The 18,812-nt window shown below is 46.0% G+C and overlaps 1 protein-coding gene across 2 annotated transcripts in view; it reads right to left on the reverse strand.

Moving 5' to 3' along the window:
* LOC139407441 (ATP-dependent RNA helicase DDX1-like) overlaps window positions 1–17,475 on the reverse strand; it is a 35,412-nt gene extending 17,937 nt beyond the window's left edge. The window contains exons 1-14 of one of the 2 annotated variants that reach the window (XM_071151233.1): window positions 17,429–17,475; window positions 17,253–17,304; window positions 15,108–15,171; window positions 14,968–14,997; window positions 13,508–13,604; window positions 8,574–8,621; window positions 8,357–8,440; window positions 6,942–7,025; window positions 6,733–6,809; window positions 5,791–5,863; window positions 3,912–3,988; window positions 1,699–1,813; window positions 857–995; window positions 656–716 (exon numbers count right to left, since the gene is read on the reverse strand). In XM_071151233.1, the coding sequence (XP_071007334.1) occupies window positions 656–716; window positions 857–995; window positions 1,699–1,813; window positions 3,912–3,988; window positions 5,791–5,863; window positions 6,733–6,809; window positions 6,942–7,025; window positions 8,357–8,440; window positions 8,574–8,621; window positions 13,508–13,604; window positions 14,968–14,997; window positions 15,108–15,171; window positions 17,253–17,304; window positions 17,429–17,444 (1,017 nt within the window). In that variant the 5' untranslated portion in view covers window positions 17,445–17,475. The remainder of the gene's footprint in view (window positions 1–655; window positions 717–856; window positions 996–1,698; window positions 1,814–3,911; window positions 3,989–5,790; window positions 5,864–6,732; window positions 6,810–6,941; window positions 7,026–8,356; window positions 8,441–8,573; window positions 8,622–13,507; window positions 13,605–14,967; window positions 14,998–15,107; window positions 15,172–17,252; window positions 17,305–17,428) is intronic. The other variant, XM_071151234.1, reaches the window with a different exon arrangement.
* Window positions 17,476–18,812: the final 1,337 nt, after the last annotated feature.

Below are 18,812 nucleotides of genomic sequence, written 5' to 3' on the forward strand. Positions count from 1 at the left end.
GCGTTAACAGTAAAGAGGCGACTCTGGGATGCTGGTCTACTAGACAGAGTTCCTCTGTCCAGTCTCAACGTCAACAGTGAAGAGGCGACTCTGGGATGCTGGCCTTCTAGGCAGAGTTCCTCTGTCCAGTCTCAACGTCAACAGTGAAGAGGTGACTCTGGGATGCTGGCCTTCAAGGCAGAGTTCCTCTGTCCAGTCTCAGCGTTAACAGTAAAGAGGCGACTCTGGGATGCTGGTCTACTAGACAGAGTTCCTCTGTCCAGTCTCAACGTCAACAGTGAAGAGGCGACTCTGGGATGCTGGTCTACTAGACAGAGTTCCTCTGTCCAGTCTCAACGTCAACAGTGAAGAGGCGACTCTGGGATGCTGGCCTTCTAGGCAGAGCTCCTCTGTCCAGTCTCAACGTCAACAGTGAAGAGGTGACTCTGGGATGCTGGCCTTCTAGGCAGAGCTCCTCTGTCCAGTCTCAACGTCAACAGTGAAGAGGCGACTCTGGGATGCTGGTCTTCTAGGCAGTGTTCCTCTGTCCAGTGTCTCTGTTCTTTTGTCCATCTTAATCTTTTCTTTTTATTGGCCAGTCTGAGAGATGGCTCTTTCTTTACAACTCTGCCTTTGACCTTCTTAAAACAATTCCATATAGCTTGTTCCAACCTACCCCTTGTTCCAGTACAGCCAGCTGGTCTCTAGCAGGAACACCTCCGATGATCAGAAGATCTCTGGAATGACACACACATACCGCGTAATTAGACACACACACAGAGACAGAGAGAGACAAAGAGCGAGAGAGAGACCGAGAGACAAAGAGAGAGAGAGAGACAAAGAGAGAGAAAGACAGACAGAGAGGTATGTACCGTACCTGAGCTTGGGATTGTCCACATATCTCTTACACTGGTTAACGTTGTTGAGGGTCTGTTCAGCAAGCTCTTTAGACGGTTCGACGATCAGAGCTTTGGGACCACAGGAAGCAGCCTTCACCTCCGACACCTTAACACTGCCTGCGTCAGAGAGAGACACATTCAACTACCAAGGAAGCAGAAAGGGAGAAAGTCTCGTTGGAATATTCAGGACGGTGTCTAAAGGGGACGGGGTTGTTGAGGTATTAGTGGCTAAACAGTATTCATTGGTTAGTTTCTCATGTGTCTGGCTGGGCTTGACCACACCCCCTACCCATCTGGCTGGGCTTGACCACACCCCCTACCCGTCTGGCTGGGCTTGACCACACCCCCTACCCGTCTGGCTGGGCTTGACCACACCCCCCTACCCGTCTGGCTGGGCTTGACCACACCCCCTACCCGTCTGGCTGGGCTTGACCACACCCCCTACCCGTATGGCTGGGCTTGACCACACCCCCTACCCGTCTGGCTGGGCTTGACCACACCCCCTACCCGTCTGGCTGGGCTTGACCACACCCCCTACCCGTCTGGCTGGATTTAACCACACCCCCTACCCTTACTGGCTGGATTTAACCACAACCCCTACCTGTCTGGCTGGATTTAACCACAACCCCTACCTGTCTGGCTGGATTTAACCACAACCCCTACCTGTCTGGCTGGATTTAACCACAACCCCTACCTGTCTGACTGGATTTAACCACACCCTCTACCTGTCTGGCTGTATATGACCACACCTCCTACCTATCTAGCTGGATCTACCTGTCTGGCTGGATTTGACTACACCTACCTGTCTGGCTGGACCTACCTGTCTGGCTGGATTTGACCACATGTCCCTCAGAAGCTTGGTCCACCGCTACGAAGCCAGTCTTGGGAGGATTCTTAAACTCCTCCCCCCCAAAGTTAAACTTCAGCTCTGCATTCTGTCAGATGGAGAGAAGAGAGAACGTCTGTTAGAGCCCCACGTCTGGAACGGTGAGTCTGTTAGAGCCCCACGTCTGGAACGGTGAGTCTGTTAGAGCCCCACGTCTGGAACGGTGAGTCTGTTAGAGCCCCACGCCTGGAACGGTGAGTCTGTTAGAGCCCCACGTCCGGAACGGTGAGTCTGTTAGAGCCCCACGTCCGGAACGGTGAGTCTGTTAGAGCCCCACGTCCGGAACGGTGAGTCTGTTAGAGCCCCACGTCCGGAACGGTGAGTCTGTTAGAGCCCCACGTCCGGAACGGTGAGTCTGTTAGAGCCCCACGTCCGGAACGGTGAGTCTGTTAGAGCCCCACGTCCGGAACGGTGAGTCTGTTAGAGCCCCACGTCTGAACGGTGAGTCTGTTAGAGCCCCACGTCCGGAACGGTGAGTCTGTTAGAGCCCCACGTCTGGAACAGTGAGTCTGTTAGAGCCCCACGTCTGTTAGAGCCCCACGTCTGAACGGTGAGTCTGTTAGAGCCCCACGTCTGGAACGGTGAGTCTGTTAGAGCCCCACGTCTGTTAGAGCCCCACGTCTGAACGGTGAGTCTGTTAGAGCCCCACGTCTGTTAGAGCCCCACGTCTGGAACGGTGAGTCTGTTAGAGCCCCACGTCTGGAACAGTGAGTCTGTTAGAGCCCCACGTCTGGAACAGTGAGTCTGTTAGAGCCCCACGTCTGGAACAGTGAGTCTGTTAGAGCCCCACGTCTGGAACAGTGAGTCTGTTAGAGCCCCACGTCTGGAACGGTGAGTCTGTTAGAGCCCCACGTCTGGAACAGTGAGTCTGTTAGAGCCCCACGTCTGTTAGAGCCCCACGTCTGAACGGTGAGTCTGTTAGAGCCCCACGTCTGGAACGGTGAGTCTGTTAGAGCCCCACGTCTGTTAGAGCCCCACGTCTGAACGGTGAGTCTGTTAGAGCCCCACGTCTGGAACGTATGAATACATGCAGATAATTGTATAGCTTATCGTTCTTTTACAAAACAATATAAAACATATTAATGATATATTAATGCTGTAAAGGTATAATACACAGCACCTAAAGAATAAACACTCCAACTTATCTACATTGTTGTGTTACAGCCTGAATTCAAATCGGATTAGGTTTCTCACATTTAAACACAAAACCTCATTATGACAAAGTGAAACACTTTAGACATTTTTGTAAAATGTATTTTAAAAAAAGACACTCAGAAATCTCATTTACATCAGTATTCACACCCTTGAATAGTCGATTGTGATTACAGCCGTGAGTCTTTCTGGGTAAGTCTCTAAGAGCCGTGAGTCTTTATGGGTAAGTCTCTAAGAGTGATTACAACCGTGAGTCTTTCTGGGTAAGTCTCTAAGAGTGATTACAGCCGTGAGTCTTTCTGGGTAAGTCTCTAAGAGCCGTGAGTCTTTCTGGGTAAGTCTCTAAGAGCCGTGAGTCTTTCTGGGTAAGTCTCTAAGAGCCGTGAGTCTTTCTGGGTAAGTCTCTAAGAGCCGTGAGTCTTTCTGGGTAAGTCTCTAAGAGCCGTGAGTCTTTCTGGGTAAGTCTCTAAGAGCCGTGAGTCTTTCTGGGTAAGTCTCTAAGAGCCGTGAGTCTTTCTGAGTAAGTCTCTAAAGTCTAATATTTGCACATGATTATTAGAAAATAAAATTCTTCAAGCTCTGCCAAATTGGTTGTTGATCATTGTTAGACAGCCATTTTGAAGTCTTGTCATAGATTTTCAAGTAGATTTACACTACCAGTCAACAGTTTGGACACATCTAATCATTCCAGGGTTTTTCTTTATTTTGACTATGTTCTACATTGTAGAATAATAGTGAAGACATCAACACTATGAAATAACACATATGGAGTCATGTAGTAACCAAAAAAGTGTTAAACAAATCAAAATATATTTTATATTTGAGATTATTCAAAATAAACCACCCATTGCTTTGATGACTGCCAAGAGCAAACAAAGCTTTCTCAAATTCTACAACATAGAAAATAGTAAAAAATAAATAAAATCCCTTGAAATGAGAAGATGTTCTAAAACTTTTGACCGGTAGTGAGTGAAGAGCGACTGTGTGTGTCATACCTTGAGGACACAGGAAGCAAAGAAGGGCTGGTTCTTCAGAAGAGCTGGGATCTCAAACGCCAAGCCCAGGTCAGTACCTGAGAGAGAGAGAGATTGAGCGAGAGCCCAGGTCAGTACATGAGAGAGTACCTGCCTGGAGTCCCTACCGTCTGACACCAAGTCAAGACAGACACTCAATGGGGCTGGTACTGGTACTGGACCCGAGACTGGGTCATATCCCCAAATAAAGAAACGATCTCACGACAATACATTTTAATAGAAAGTTAGTAAAAATAGATATGATCTTCCTACCACAGGAAGGAAAATTCCTGTCTATTTGTGAAGAAATCACCCTGATCTACTGTTTAGTCAAATCCCAGCTTAGTCATTTACTTGTGGCCCTGCCATATGCCCTATTTGGAACGGCAAGCCAGACAAAATTAAAACAGGCCTGTTTATATAATGAATATGAATTCAGAGGGCAGATTAAATATTAAAGCATTTACACCCCTCCCTGAAGTGACACGTAACAATCAGCTAGAGAACCAATTCAGATTGAAGAATGGCTTTTCCCCCTTAAATTGAAAATAAAAATCTCCAAAAATATCTCCTTTCTGAAAACAAGCCATCGACATCTACACACGACACCCACACACGACACCTACACACGACACCCACACACGACATCTACACACGACACCCACACACGACACCCACACACGACACCCACACACACGACACCCACACACACGACACCCACACACGACACCCACACACACGACACCCACACACACGACACCCACACACACGACACCCACACACACGACACCCACACACACGACACCCACACACGACACCCACACACACGACACCCACACACGACACCTACATCTACACACGACATCTACACACGACATCTACACACGACACCCACACACGACACCCACATCTACACACGACATCTACACACGACACCGCCCAAAATCAAAGTGACAACATATATTTTTTTCCTAATTTACATTTTAAAAAATATTGGGAAAAAAAAACATTTACATAAGTATTCAGACCCTTTGCTATAAGACTTGAAATTGATCTCGGGTGCATCCTGTTTCCATTGATCATCCTTGAGATGTTTCTACAACTTGATTGGAGTCCACCTGTGGTAAATTCAATTGATTGGACATGATCTGGCAAGGCTCACTCACACCTGTCTATATAAGGTCCCACAGTTGATAGTGCATGTCAGAGCAAATACCAAGCCATGAGGTTGAAGGAATTGTCCGTAGAGCTCCGAGACAAGATTGTGTCGAGTCACAGATCTGGGGAAGGGTGCCAAAACATTTCTGCAGCATTGAAGGTACCCAAGAACACAGTGGCCTCCATCATTCTTAAATGGAAGAAGTCTGGAACCACCAAGACTCTTCCTAGAGCTGGCCGCACAGACAAACTGACCAATCAGGGGACAAGAGCCTTGGTCAGGGAGGTGACCCAGAGAACCTGATGGTCACTTTGACAAGGCTCTAGATTTCCTCTGTGGCAATGGGAGAACCTTCCAGAAGGACAACCATCTCTGCAGCACTCCACCAATCAGGCCTTTATGGTAGTGGCCAGATGGAAGCCACTCCTCAGTAAAAGGCACATGACAGCCTGCTTGGAGTTTACCAAAAGGCACCTGACTCTCAGATCATGAGAAGCAAGGTTCTCTGGTCTGATGAAACCAAGATTGAACTCTTTGGCCTGAATGCCAGTGGCTCCAACCCTAATCTAGCGCACCTAACTCTAGTAATTAGCTGGTTGACAAACTGAAGTTATTACCTCCAGGAGGGTCTCTCTCCGGGAACCGGGCTGGTGAACCCTGACCTACACAGTATACACAATATGGGAAGGGAAGGCATCAAACCGTTTTTGGAGAAGGAGAGGAGTCCATTGTCTAGATCCAGATAGCATCCCATGGTGTCATGCATGGTGAACTCCTACAAGACAGAGAGAGACAGACAGCATGGTGAACTCCTACAAGACAGAGAGAGACAGACAGCATGGTGAACTCCTACAAGACAGAGAGAGACAGACAGCATGGTGAACTCCTACAAGACAGAGAGAGACAGACAGCATGGTGAACTCCTACAGGACAGAGAGAGACAGGCAGCATGGTGAACTCCTACAGGACAGAGAGAGACAGACAGCATGGTGAACTCCTACAAGACAGAGAGAGACAGGCAGCATGGTGAACTCCTACAGGACAGAGAGAGACAGGCAGCATGGTGAACTCCTACAGGACAGAGAGAGACAGGCAGCATGGTGAACTCCTACAGGACAGAGAGAGACAGACAGCATGGTGAACTCCTACAAGACAGAGAGAGACAGGCAGCATGGTGAACTCCTACAGGACAGAGAGAGACAGGCAGCATGGTGAACTCCTACAGGACAGAGAGAGACAGGCAGCATGGTGAACTCCTACAAGACAGAGAGAGACAGGCAGCATGGTGAACTCCTACAGGACAGAGAGAGACAGACAGCATGGTGAACTCCTACAGGACAGAGAGAGACAGGCAGCATGGTGAACTCCTACAAGACAGAGAGAGACAGGCAGCATGGTGAACTCCTACAGGACAGAGAGACAGACAGCATGGTGAACTCCTACAGGACAGAGAGAGACAGACAGCAGGTCTGATTACGGTCTCTCAAATGGAACTCTATTCCCTAAAATCAGGTGGATTTCAGATTCTCCCTGACAGTCGTTTAAGTTCACACTGAAAACATTTTACAGTGCAGAAAAGGATCAATCTTCAACATTAGGGACTGAATAGAGCTGTAGGTAAATATTAGACAATCTATAGCGTACCTCTCCATAACTGTCAAACTGTTTGTTGTGAGATTTCTTCCCCGTTCCTCCGAAGCCAAAGCCGTACTTATCGGTACCTGGTAACAACACAACAGTAGTGATGGTAACAACACAACAGCCCAACAGTGAGTTTAACCGGACTCGGGGCCCGACAGTGAGTTTAACCGGACTCGGGGCCCGACAGTGAGTTTAACCAGCGAGGTACTTGCCTAAGTCCAAAGCTGCCTGGCTGGTAGACCAGCCGATCCTACACAGGCCCTGGTCATGACATGATACCTCATAGTAGTACTTCCCTAGACGGAGAGAGAGACAGAGAGACATAGAGAGAGAGAGAGAGAGAGACCAACCAAATCATGAGAAAACAAAAAGATAATTCTTTCCAATGTGTCAAGTAATTAACAAAAAAACAGAGCAAACTAGAATGCTATTTGGCCCTAAACAGAGAGTACACAGCGGCAGAATACCTGACCACTGACTGACTCAAACTGAAGGGAAGCTGGCTCAAGAGAATACTCTGGTGGAAACTGAGCTGCACTTCCTAATCTCCTGCCAAATATATGACCATATTAGAGAGACATATTTCCCTCAGATTACACAGACCCACAAAGAATTCAAAAACAAATCCAATTTTGATAAACTCCCATATCTACTGGGTGAAATACCACAGTGTGACATCACAGCAGCAAGATTTGTGACCTGTTGCCACAAGAAAAGGGCAACCAGTGAAGAACAAACACCATTGTAAATACAACCCATATTTATGCTTATTTATTTTATCTTGTGTCCTTTAACCATTTGTACATTGTTAAAACACTATATATATATATAATATGACATTTGTAATGTCTTTATTGTTTTGAAACTTCTGTATGTGTAATGTTTACTGTTCATTTTTATTGTTTATTTCACTTTATATATTCACTTTATATATTATCTACCTCACTTGCTTTGGCAATGTTAACACATGTTTCGCATGCCAATAAAGCCCTTGAATTGAATTGAATTGAGAGAGACAGAGACAGAGACAGAGACAGAGACAGAGAGAGAGAGAGAGAGAGACAGAGACAGAGACAGAGACAGAGACAGAGACAGAGACAGAGACAGAGAGAGAGAGAGAGAGACAGAGACAGAGACAGAGACAGAGACAGAGACAGAGAGAGAGAGAGAGAGAGAGAGAGAGACACAGAGAGAGAGAGAGAGACAGAGAGAGAGACAGAGAGAGAGACAGAGACAGAGACAGAGACAGAGACAGAGAGAGAGAGAGAGAGAGAGAGAGAGAGACACAGAGAGACAGAGAGAGACAGAGACAGAGAGCAGGTGGAGAGAGAGGCAGAGAGAGAGAGACAGAGAGAGACAGAGAGAGAGAGACAGAGAGCAGGTGGAGAGAGAGGTAGAGACAGAGAGAGACAGAGAGCAGGTGGAGAGGTAGAGAGAGAGAGACAGAGAGACAGAGAGAGAGAGACAGAGAGAGAGAGACAGAGAGAGAGGTAGAGAGAGAGAGAGAGAGAGAGAGCGAGAGGAGGGGGAGAGAGAGATAAGAGAGGGAGCAGCATGTGTACATTTGGTAGTATGTATGTATGTATGTATGTATGTATGTATGTATGTATGTATGTATGTGTCTTACCCTTGGTGATGGCTTTGGTAGAGCGACAGCCATGCCATTCTTTAAACTCCCTGCTCTGACAACACAGTCCGTCTGGTCCAATGGCTGGAGAGGAGATGGGGGGGGGGGGGGGGGGGCAGGAGAAAGAACAGTAAATGTCATGTTTAAAATCAAAACATGTTTACAACATAACAGTTATGTCCCATCCTTCACCACAGGAAGACACACAATGACTCACCAAACGCTGTGCTTCTGTCATACGGGTTCATCTGCCATTTATTGAAGACTGAAACACAGACAAACGTGTGGTTGCTAATACAAACAGTATCTGACATTATAAAAACAGGCTGTTTGGATCCTGGTTGCTGATTGGTTGATAGCAGGGAGTTATATCGCCACATTCCACAGGAAACACCGGTTAACACCGCCCATCCACTGTCCCACAGCCCAGCCAGTCATTATATAAACGTCATCTCCCCTGGGGGGGGAAAGCCTGTAGAGAACATTTCCCCATGTACTCCCCTGGCAGGGGGGGGGGGGGTGAAGTCTTGATGTATGTTTTGGTAACCATCTTCATCACGCAAAGGAAGGGAAGTGACGATCCTAAAAGCCTCTCTGATCCAGATTCATTTAAAAATCAGGATCATTATAAATGGATATAAGTACAAATGAGCACTGTCCTGTCAGCTGTGATGTGACTGTGTGTTAGCTGTAGTTAGCTGTGATGTGACTATGTGTTAGCTGTAGTTAGCTGTGATGTGACTGTGTTAGCTGTGATGTGACTGTGTGTTAGCTGTAGTTAGCTGTGATGTGACTGTTTTAGCTGTAGTTAGCTGTGATGTGACTGTGTGTTAGCTGTAGTTAGCTGTGATGTGACTGTGTGTTAGCTGTAGTTAGCTGTGATGTGACTGTTTTAGCTGTAGTTAGCTGTGATGTGACTGTGTGTTAGCTGTGATGTGATTGTGTTAGCTGTAGTTAGCTGTGATGTGACTGTGTGTTAGCTGTAGTTAGCTGTGATGTGACTGTTTTAGCTGTAGTTAGCTGTGATGTGACTGTGTTAGCTGTAGTTAGCTGTGATGTGACTGTTTTAGCTGTAGTTAGCTGTGATGTGACTGTGTGTTAGCTGTGATGTGACTGTGTGTTAGCTGTAGTTAGCTGTGATGTGACTGTGTGTTAGCTGTAGTCAGCTGTGATGTGACTGTGTGTTAGCTGTGATGTGACTGTGTGTTAGCTGTAGTTAGCTGTGATGTGACTGTGTGTTAGCTGTAGTTAGCTGTGATGTGACTGTGTGTTAGCTGTAGTTAGCTGTGATGTGACTGTGTGTTAGCTGTGATGTGACTGTGTGTTAGCTGTAGTCAGCTGTGATGTGACTGTGTTTTAGCTGTAGTTAGCTGTGATGTGACTGTGTGTTAGCTGTAGTTAGCTATGATGTGACTGTGTGTTAGCTGTAGTCAGCTATGATGTGACTGTGTGTTAGCTGTAGTCAGCTGTGATGTGACTGTGTTAGCTGTAGTCAGCTGTGATGTGACTGTGTTAGCTGTAGTCAGCTGTGATGTGACTGTGTGTTAGCTGTAGTCAGCTGTGATGTGACTGTGTGTTAGCTGTAGTCAGCTGTGATGTGACTGTGTGTTAGCTGTAGTCAGCTGTGATGTGACTGTGTTAGCTGTAGTCAGCTGTGATGTGACTGTGTTAGCTGTAGTCAGCTGTGATGTGACTGTGTGTTAGCTGTAGTCAGCTGTGATGTGACTGTGTGTTAGCTGTAGTTAGCTGTGATGTGACTGTGTGTTAGCTGTAGTTAGCTGTGATGTGACTGTGTTTTAGCTGTAGTTAGCTGTGATGTGACTGTGTGTTAGCTGTAGTCAGCTGTGATGTGACTGTGTGTTAGCTGTAGTCAGCTGTGATGTGACTGTGTTAGCTGTAGTTAGCTGTGATGTGACTGTGTGTTAGCTGTAGTTAGCTGTGATGTGACTGTGTTAGCTGTAGTTAGCTGTGATGTGACTGTGTGTTAGCTGTAGTTAGCTGTGATGTGACTGTGTGTTAGCTGTAGTTAGCTGTGATGTGACTGTGTGTTAGCTGTAGTTAGCTGTGATGTGACTGTGTGTTAGCTGTAGTTAGCTGTGATGTGACTGTGTGTTAGCTGTAGTTAGCTGTGATGTGACTGTGTGTTAGCTGTAGTTAGCTGTGATGTGACTGTGTGTTAGCTGTAGTTAGCTGTGATGTGACTGTGTGTTAGCTGTAGTTAGCTGTGATGTGACTGTGTGTTAGCTGTAGTTAGCTGTGATGTGACTGTGTGTTAGCTGTAGTCAGCTGTCCTGTCAGCAGACGGTCCACCAAGCAGACGGTCCACCAAGCGCATTCATTGAATTCCTAACGCCCCACCCAGCAGACGGTCGACCAATCGCATTCATTGTTGTCATGTTGCGTCCCGCGGTTGCAAAAAAAAAAATTGTCACGCGATTCCATCTCAAAGTCAGTGGACATTTTGTTACAGCCTTATTTTGAAGTGGATGTAATAGTTTCCTCCTCCTCATCAATATATACACACAACACCAAATAATGACAAAGTAAAAACAGGTTTTTAGACATTTTAGCAAATTTATAAAAAAATAAAAAAACTGAAATATGACATTTACTTCAGAATTCAGACCCTTTACTCAGTACTTTGTTGAAGCACCTTTTGGCAGCCTTGAGTCTTCTTGGGTATGACGCTACAAGCTTGGCACACCTGTATTTGGGGAGTTCCTCCCATTCCTCTCTGCAGATCCTCTCAAGCTCTGTCAGGTTGGATGGGGAGCGTCGCTGTACAGATATTTTCACGTCTCTCCGGAGATGTTCGATCGGGTTCAAGTCCGGGCTCTGGCTGGACATTCAGAGACTTGTCCTGAAGCCACTCCTGCGTTGTCTTGGCTTTGTGCTTAGGGTTGTTGTCCTGTTGGAAGGTGAACCTTCACCTCAGTCGGAGGTCCTGAGCAATCTGGAGCAGGTTTTGTCATGGAATAATCAGAATTTGTTGGTAACATATGTAAGTAATGTTTTATATTCATCATATGTTTGTAAGTTACTTCTCATCAAGAATGTTATTTTTGTATAATACTGTGGCAGGGTTGCAGTTATCTGTTCTATGTCAAGACTAAGTTGCATAGGCCGCAGAGAGGGGAGAGGTCAAAGTATCATCATGTGTAAACATATCTCTTGGTGTCTGTGTGCCAGTTAGTGTGTCTCTGTGATCTTGTCAAGATAGGATTGGTTGTATCTAAATGACAATTTGATATATGCCTGTTGATATGGAGGATTGGTTTATGGTTCTGGGGTTTGAGTAAGGAGACAAAGCTGAACGATATATTATGCCTATGCTGTCTGACTATGTGTGTTTTTTGCTATTAAAGGGTGGCAGTTGCAATGCAGAAGGGGCTCTCAGAGAATTCATTGAGAGACACTGAATTTATCTGAGAGTCACAGGATTGTGATAGAGCTGATATAATTAAAGATGGACTTTGATAACTAACTCTGACTTGTGTGTGGTTTGCTCCCATGATTTGGTAAATAGAGGAACATTTCCACGACAGTTTTCATCAAGGATCTCTCTGTACTTTGCGGCGTTCATCTTTCCCTCGATCCTGACTAGTCTCCCAGTCCCTGCTGCTGAAAAACATCCCCACAGCATGATGCTGCCACCACCAGGCTTCACCGTAGGGATTGTGCCAGATGTGACGCTTGGCATTCAGGAAAAAGAGTTCAATTTTGGTTTCATCAGACCAGAGAATCTTGTTTCTCATGGTCTGAGAGTCTTTAGGAAAACTCCAAGCTAGCTGTCATGTGCCTTTTACTGAGGAGTGGCTTCCGTCTGGCCACGCTAGTGGAGTACTGCAGAGATGGTTGTCCTTCTGGAAGGTTCTCCCATCTCCACAGAGGAACTCTGGAGCTCTGTCAGAGTGACTACCACCTCCCTGACCAAGGCCCTTCTCCCCCCGATTGCTCAGTTTGGCCGTTCGGCCAGCTCTAGGAAGAGTCCTGGTGGTTCCAAACTTCTTCCATTTAAGAATGATGGAGGCCACTGTGTTCTTGGGGACCTTCAATGCTGCAGAAATGTTTTGGCACCCTTCCCCAGATCTGTGACTCGACACAATCCTGTCTCAGAGCTCCACGGACAATTCCTTCAACCTCATGGCTTGGTTTTTGCTCTGACATGCACTGTCAACTGTGGGACCTTATATAGACAGGTGTGTGCCTTTCCAAATCATGTCAAATCAATTGAATTTACCACAGGTGGACTCCAATCAAGTTGTAGAAACATCTCAAGGAAGATAAATGGAAACAGGACGCACCTGAGCTCAATTTCAAGTCTCATAGTAAAGGGGTCTGAATACTTATGTAAATAAGGCATTTCTGTTTTTAATGTTTTATCAATTTGCAAAGAAATCTAAAAATCTGTTTTTGCTTTGTCATTATGGGCTATTGTGTGTAGATTGATGAGGAAAAATGTGATTTATTCCATTGTAGAATAAGGATGTAACATAACACAATGTGGAAAAAATCAAGTGGTCTGAATACTTTTCCCAAGGCTCTGTTTGTCCCAGATGGACCTCCATAGCCTCCACTGATCAGCTAAAACAAGATCAATGACTCAATACACACCTGTGTTGACTAGGCCGATACCATCTAAATGTACCCAGTTTATCAAGACATGTACGACTCAAATTACAATCTGACCGTGATGTTATGTAGTTAGTTTTTACCAAAGTCACATGTCTGAATGTATCACATGGCTGTCTGTGGGAAATGTGGCCATCAGTTTCCTCATTTAATGACATTGAATATTGATCTTGGCCACCCCCCCAAAAAAATCGGTACAGGCCCTAAAAAAAATCCATTACGGTTGTTCCCTAGATTGTGCCGGCCGCGACGCCACGCCGGAGAGCGCCGGCCAAGACGCCACGCCGGATAGCGCCGGCCAAGACGCCACGCCGGATAGCGCCGGCCAAGACGCCACGCCGGATAGCGCCGGCCAAGACGCCACGCCGGATAGCGCCGGCCAAGACGCCACGCCGGATAGCGCCGGCCAAGACGCCACACAAGATAGAGCCGGCCAAGACGCCACACAGGATAGAGCCGGCCAAGACGCCACACAGGATAGCACTTATGACAGGGCAAAGATATGTCTGTCTGTCATACCTGCTCCACCAGTCTTCACAGCAGTTCTCCCCTTCTTCCCCTCCTGCTGGTCCTTCAGAGTCTCATACACTATCTGGATCACTGGGATACTGAAGGCCTAGAGAGGGAAGAGGGAGAGAGGAGGGGAAGAGAGGAGGGGAGGGGAAGAGGGGAGGGGGGAAGAGGGGAGGGGGGGAAGAGGGGAGGGGGGAAGAGGGGAGGGGGGAAGAGGGGAAGAGGGGGGGAAGGGAGAAGGGGAAGAGGAGAAGGGGAAGAGGAGAAGGGGAAGAGGAGAAGGGGAAGAGGAGAGGGGAGGAAGAGGAGAGGGGAGGAAGAGGAGAGGGGAAGAGGAGAAGGGGAAGAGGAGAAGAGGAGAGGAGAAGGGGAAGAGGAGAGGGGAGGAAGAGGGGAGGAAGAGGGGAAGAGGGGAAGGGAGAAGAGGAGAAGGGGAAGAGGAGAAGGGGAAGAGGAGAAGGGGAAGAGGAGAAGGGGAAGAGGAGAAGGGGAAGAGGAGAAGGGGAAGAGGAGAAGGGGAAGAGGAGAAGGGGAAGAGGAGAAGGGGAAGAGGAGAAGGGGAAGAGGAGAAGGGGAAGAGGAGAAGGGGAAGAGGGGAAGGGGAAGAGGGGAAGGGGAAGAGGGGAAGGTCTTTAACAGGTAGATATCTACCTGTAGCTTGGGGTAACATTCATTAAGTGCATGCGTTCCACCACAGCTCCCAGCTACTATCCAATCAGAGCCGTATTGACATTATACCACCCCTGGTAAGCCACTATTGGCTTAAAAATAATTATAAAAATAGGTGCCGAGTGCTGATTGGATAAAAATACATTGTATATCAGACCGTATACCAAGGGTATGACAAAACATTTTCCCTCTTCTATTTACGTTGGTAACACGTTTATAACAGCAATAATGCCAGTCTGTTTGGTGAGCGCATTTGTCCATCACCCAATATGTAGCCAGTTAGCCGTGCTAGTATTGATCGTGGACTTTCCTCAAAAAACCTTCTCAATGAAATGTTACCTGCAAAGTAGGTTTACCTGACAGAAAGATTTGATTATTTCTTTCAATTCGGTGGCAATTGTTTTTTCAAACTCTGCCATGACACGTGTTGCAGCAGTAGACCCAACAGAAACACGACTCGATCCTCTTACTAAACGCACAAATAACTGGTCTTTTGACATGATTTAAGCATGGACATGGACTCAGAACATATATTTCCCTTGTTTCTCTATTAAATAGTAGATGCTGGATTTGACAATAACACTGCATGGTAGAACATGTTTCGACGACCCCCTGACCTCTAGTAGATGCTGGATTTGACAATAACACTGTATGGTAGAACATGTTTCAACGACCCCCTGGACTCTAGTAGATGCTGGATTTGACAATAACACTGTATGGTAGAACATGTTTCGACGACCCCCTGGCCTCTAGTAGATGCTGGATTTGACCATATGGAGGAAAGGCGCTACACTCACCCCGGTCTTCCCGCTCCCAGTCTCTGCCGCCTGAACACAACAGAATCAACAACAGGTGGAGTCAATACACGGAGTGTGGGAGGAGTCATTATAAGTTAAGGTTGAACCGTTTTTTTATATAAAAATGGCAATTTTCTCACCATGAGGACATCTCCTCCCCCCAGGATCAACGGAATGGACTCTGCCTGGATGTCTGTGGGGAGGCTGGAACAAACAATCAGCAGTTACAACGCTGGATGGCAATCTGAGCATGTGTAACAGTATAGACTTTACGTACGTCCCCTCGCCCCTAACTGGGCTCGAACCAGGAACACATCGACAACAGTCACCCTCGAAGCAGCGTTACCCATCGCTCCACAAAAGATGTCAGAGCAAGTGACGTGACGATTGGAACGCTACCAGCGCGCACCACCGCTAACTAGCTAGCCATTTCGCATCGGCTACACATGGTTACACGATAACAATAGGGTTGTGGATAGTCAGATGAATAGAGTAGTTTGTTTACAACGTTATTAACATGCCGTGCGATAACAATAGTGTAACAAACCCTGCGTTTATAAGCGCGGATATCGACTCTGGTGCTCGAGCTTCTGCGGCACAGTCGATAGAGCGCTGGACTTCAGACTAGAAGGTTGAGGGTTCGAGATCTGCTCCCTGCCTGGTTCATTACAATGTCCATAATAATCCTGTTTTGATGGACACCTCTGAAGTCGGGTTAGTGATGAGATTTTTGATACAAGCATGAAATCGACAATCAAAATGAACCTTCCACCACAGTGACCATGTTGTTTTTGCATAGACTATTTGGAGTTTGGCTCCGTATAGACATGATTGGTTGACAGTAGATGGGGGCGGGTGGCACTGTATAAACAAACTCATGTCCTTCCTTGACCACTTCTTCATAACAGCTCTGTAAACCGGAAGAAGTATGAATGATCTGACTTCTGAGAGGCCGTATCAGCGTAAATGCTGCACGGTCAATACAGACTGCAGATTCAAAGGCGCTGCACCGCCAGAGGGAAGTTTGCGCTACACGGTGTTGACACATGCGCAGATAAAATACACCATTAACGCCTAATAAACTGATTACGGGTGCGTTCGTAAATTCACTCTGGAGTGCGCTCAGGTCGTTCGTAAATAAAGAGCGTTTCGGTCTCGGAGCGCACACTGGACGAGGAGTAGGGTTGAACCGAGCATTCTGACCTCACGACGACAGTCAAGCACCCAAGCTAACAGGCTAGCTACTTCCAGACGTAATGAGAGAACAGCTCACTGAACATTACTTTCAGAGCGCACACTGGACGAGGAGTAGGGTTGAACCGAGCATTCTGACCTCACGACGACAGTCAAGCACCCAAGCTGCTTCCAGACACAAACGAGACAACACCTCACTCTCCCTAGCAGAGCTGGTTAGGCTGTTTTCATGTTATCCAGGGCGTTGGTGACGAACTGTGCTGCTGGCAACAATTTAATTACGCTTTGTTGCCGACGTTTACTGACACCGGACATTTTCCACGGGTATTGAGCGTTCATAAATGCATTAGTTATTTTGGTATCTGGAACATTCAGACGAGTGATCTGAAATCGGAGTAGATGGCCAGAGGGAATTTAATAACGCGACCTAATTCGACTGAATGCTCCGAAAATGGTTGTTTTAATCGGCGTATGCATACTTAGATTTTTAATTTATCCAGGTTAAACTGAGCAAAGTGTTTACATAACTAATGCGATAGTCAGCCTTGTTCCACAATCAGTTACACATCCTAATTATTAGTGTGTATGTTAACGTAATCAATAAACACAGGAGTGTCAACACGTAGTTAGTCCATCTAGTCCGTATGGATACATTCATGGTGAGACATTGCTGGTCACTCACTGATCAAATAAAATACGTTTATTATTAACGTAGTTAAAGCAACACGAGAATATATTAAACGACATAACACCCTGGTTATCGTTTCATAACGTCCCTTACAGCTGGTTGGGTTTCTCAACTCCATATGAACATCTCGGTGGAGTTGCACCGGTCACATCGAGTCGCTGTCAATCGATATGACGAAACAGTCGGTGGTCGGTAATAGACACACCAAAAAAACGTTTTATTAATAAGTATGGATTTCAGCAAAAAATGCCACGCAACTACAGAGGTCAAACATAGGTAAACGGCAAGGGTTTAAGAATTGTCATTTTTACAAGTATCGAGTGACAGCGACTCGGAGGCTCAGTAGTCGTAACTCAACTCCATTGATGTGATGGACATAGAGAGAAAACCTCGGATAACTTACAGCCAGTCCATCTCCTCGACTGCTTGGGCGATCTCAGGCATAACGCCCATTTCTGTGGACGAAAGGGAACCATTATTGTCAGGAAAAATAACTTCAACCAATCTTAAATGCGTTCACTTATAGATAAGTACTGATAACAGTGAGAATACAGTAAAATATATATTTTCATTTCTTACCAGAAAACGCTGCCATATTTGCCAACGACTTTGACAAAAAACGGATGTGACGTGTTTCTTCTCACTAATTTAATGCCGCCACCAACTGTACGGGAAGTGAACTGGAAAACTATTTCAAATCCAATGCGCAAAAGGAAAAATTAAACATACAAAAGACAAAAATAGATACGCAAAAAAACATCCCACTACTTCATTCATAGTCCAATCCAAAAGCAAACCCTTTTTTGGGAGGGGTGGGGCGGGGGGGGGGGGGGGGGGGGGGGGGTGTTGTTATAAAATATATATATTTTGTTATTAAAACAAATCCATATAAAAAGTAAATGAGGAACACACTTATTTAATCTTTACTTAACGAGGCAAGATAGTTAAAAACAAATGCTTATTTACAATGATCGCCTACCAAAAGGATATAAATTATGGCAGCCCCCGACCTGCAGGAGGCCTTTTGCCTTTTGGTAGGCGATCATTGTATATATATATATATATATATATATATATATATAGATAGGACAAAACACACATCACGACAAGGGAGACAACACAACACTACATAAAGAGAGACCGAAGACAACAACAAAGCATGGCAGCAACACATGACAACACATCATGGTAGCACCACAACATAACAACAACATGGTAGCAACACATAACATGGTACAAACATTATTGGGCACAGACAACAGCACAAAGTCAAGAAGGTAGAGACAACAATACATCACACAAAGCAGCCACAACTGTCAGTAAGAGTCCATGATTGAGTCTTTGAAAAGAAAAGATTGAGATAAAACTGTCCAGTTTGAGTGTTTGTTGCAGCTCGTTCCAGTCGCTAGCTGCAGCGAACTGAAAAGACGAGCGACCCAGGGATGTGTGTGCTTTGGGGACCTTTAACAGAATGTGACTGGCAGAACGGGTGTTGTATGTGGAGGATGAGGGCTGCAGTAGATATCTCAGATAGGGGGGAGGGAGGTCTAAGAGGTCTAAATAAGCATCAACCAGTGGGTCTTGCGATGGCATACAGAGATGACCAGTTTACAGAGGAGTATAGAGTGCAGTAATGTGTCCCAAAAGGAGCATTGGTGGCAAATCTGATGGCCGAATGGTAAAGAACATCTAGCCACTAGAGAGCACCCTTACCTGCTAATCTATTAATTACGTCTCAGTAATCTAGCATGGTTAGAATGGTCATCTGAATCAGGGTTAGTTTGGCAGCTGGGGTGAAAGAGGAGCGATTACAATAGAGAAAACCAGGTCTAGATTTAACTTTAGCCTGCAGCTTTGCTATGTGAGGACAATATCACAGTACACAAGGGTCATACACATATTTATAATATAAACAGGTTTTTTTTTTTTGGCAGAGTATTTCATTGTTTTTAAATATAGTTCA

The sequence above is a fragment of the Oncorhynchus clarkii genome, chromosome 4, assembly GCF_045791955.1.
Source record: "Oncorhynchus clarkii lewisi isolate Uvic-CL-2024 chromosome 4, UVic_Ocla_1.0, whole genome shotgun sequence".
NCBI lineage: Eukaryota > Metazoa > Chordata > Actinopteri > Salmoniformes > Salmonidae > Oncorhynchus > Oncorhynchus clarkii.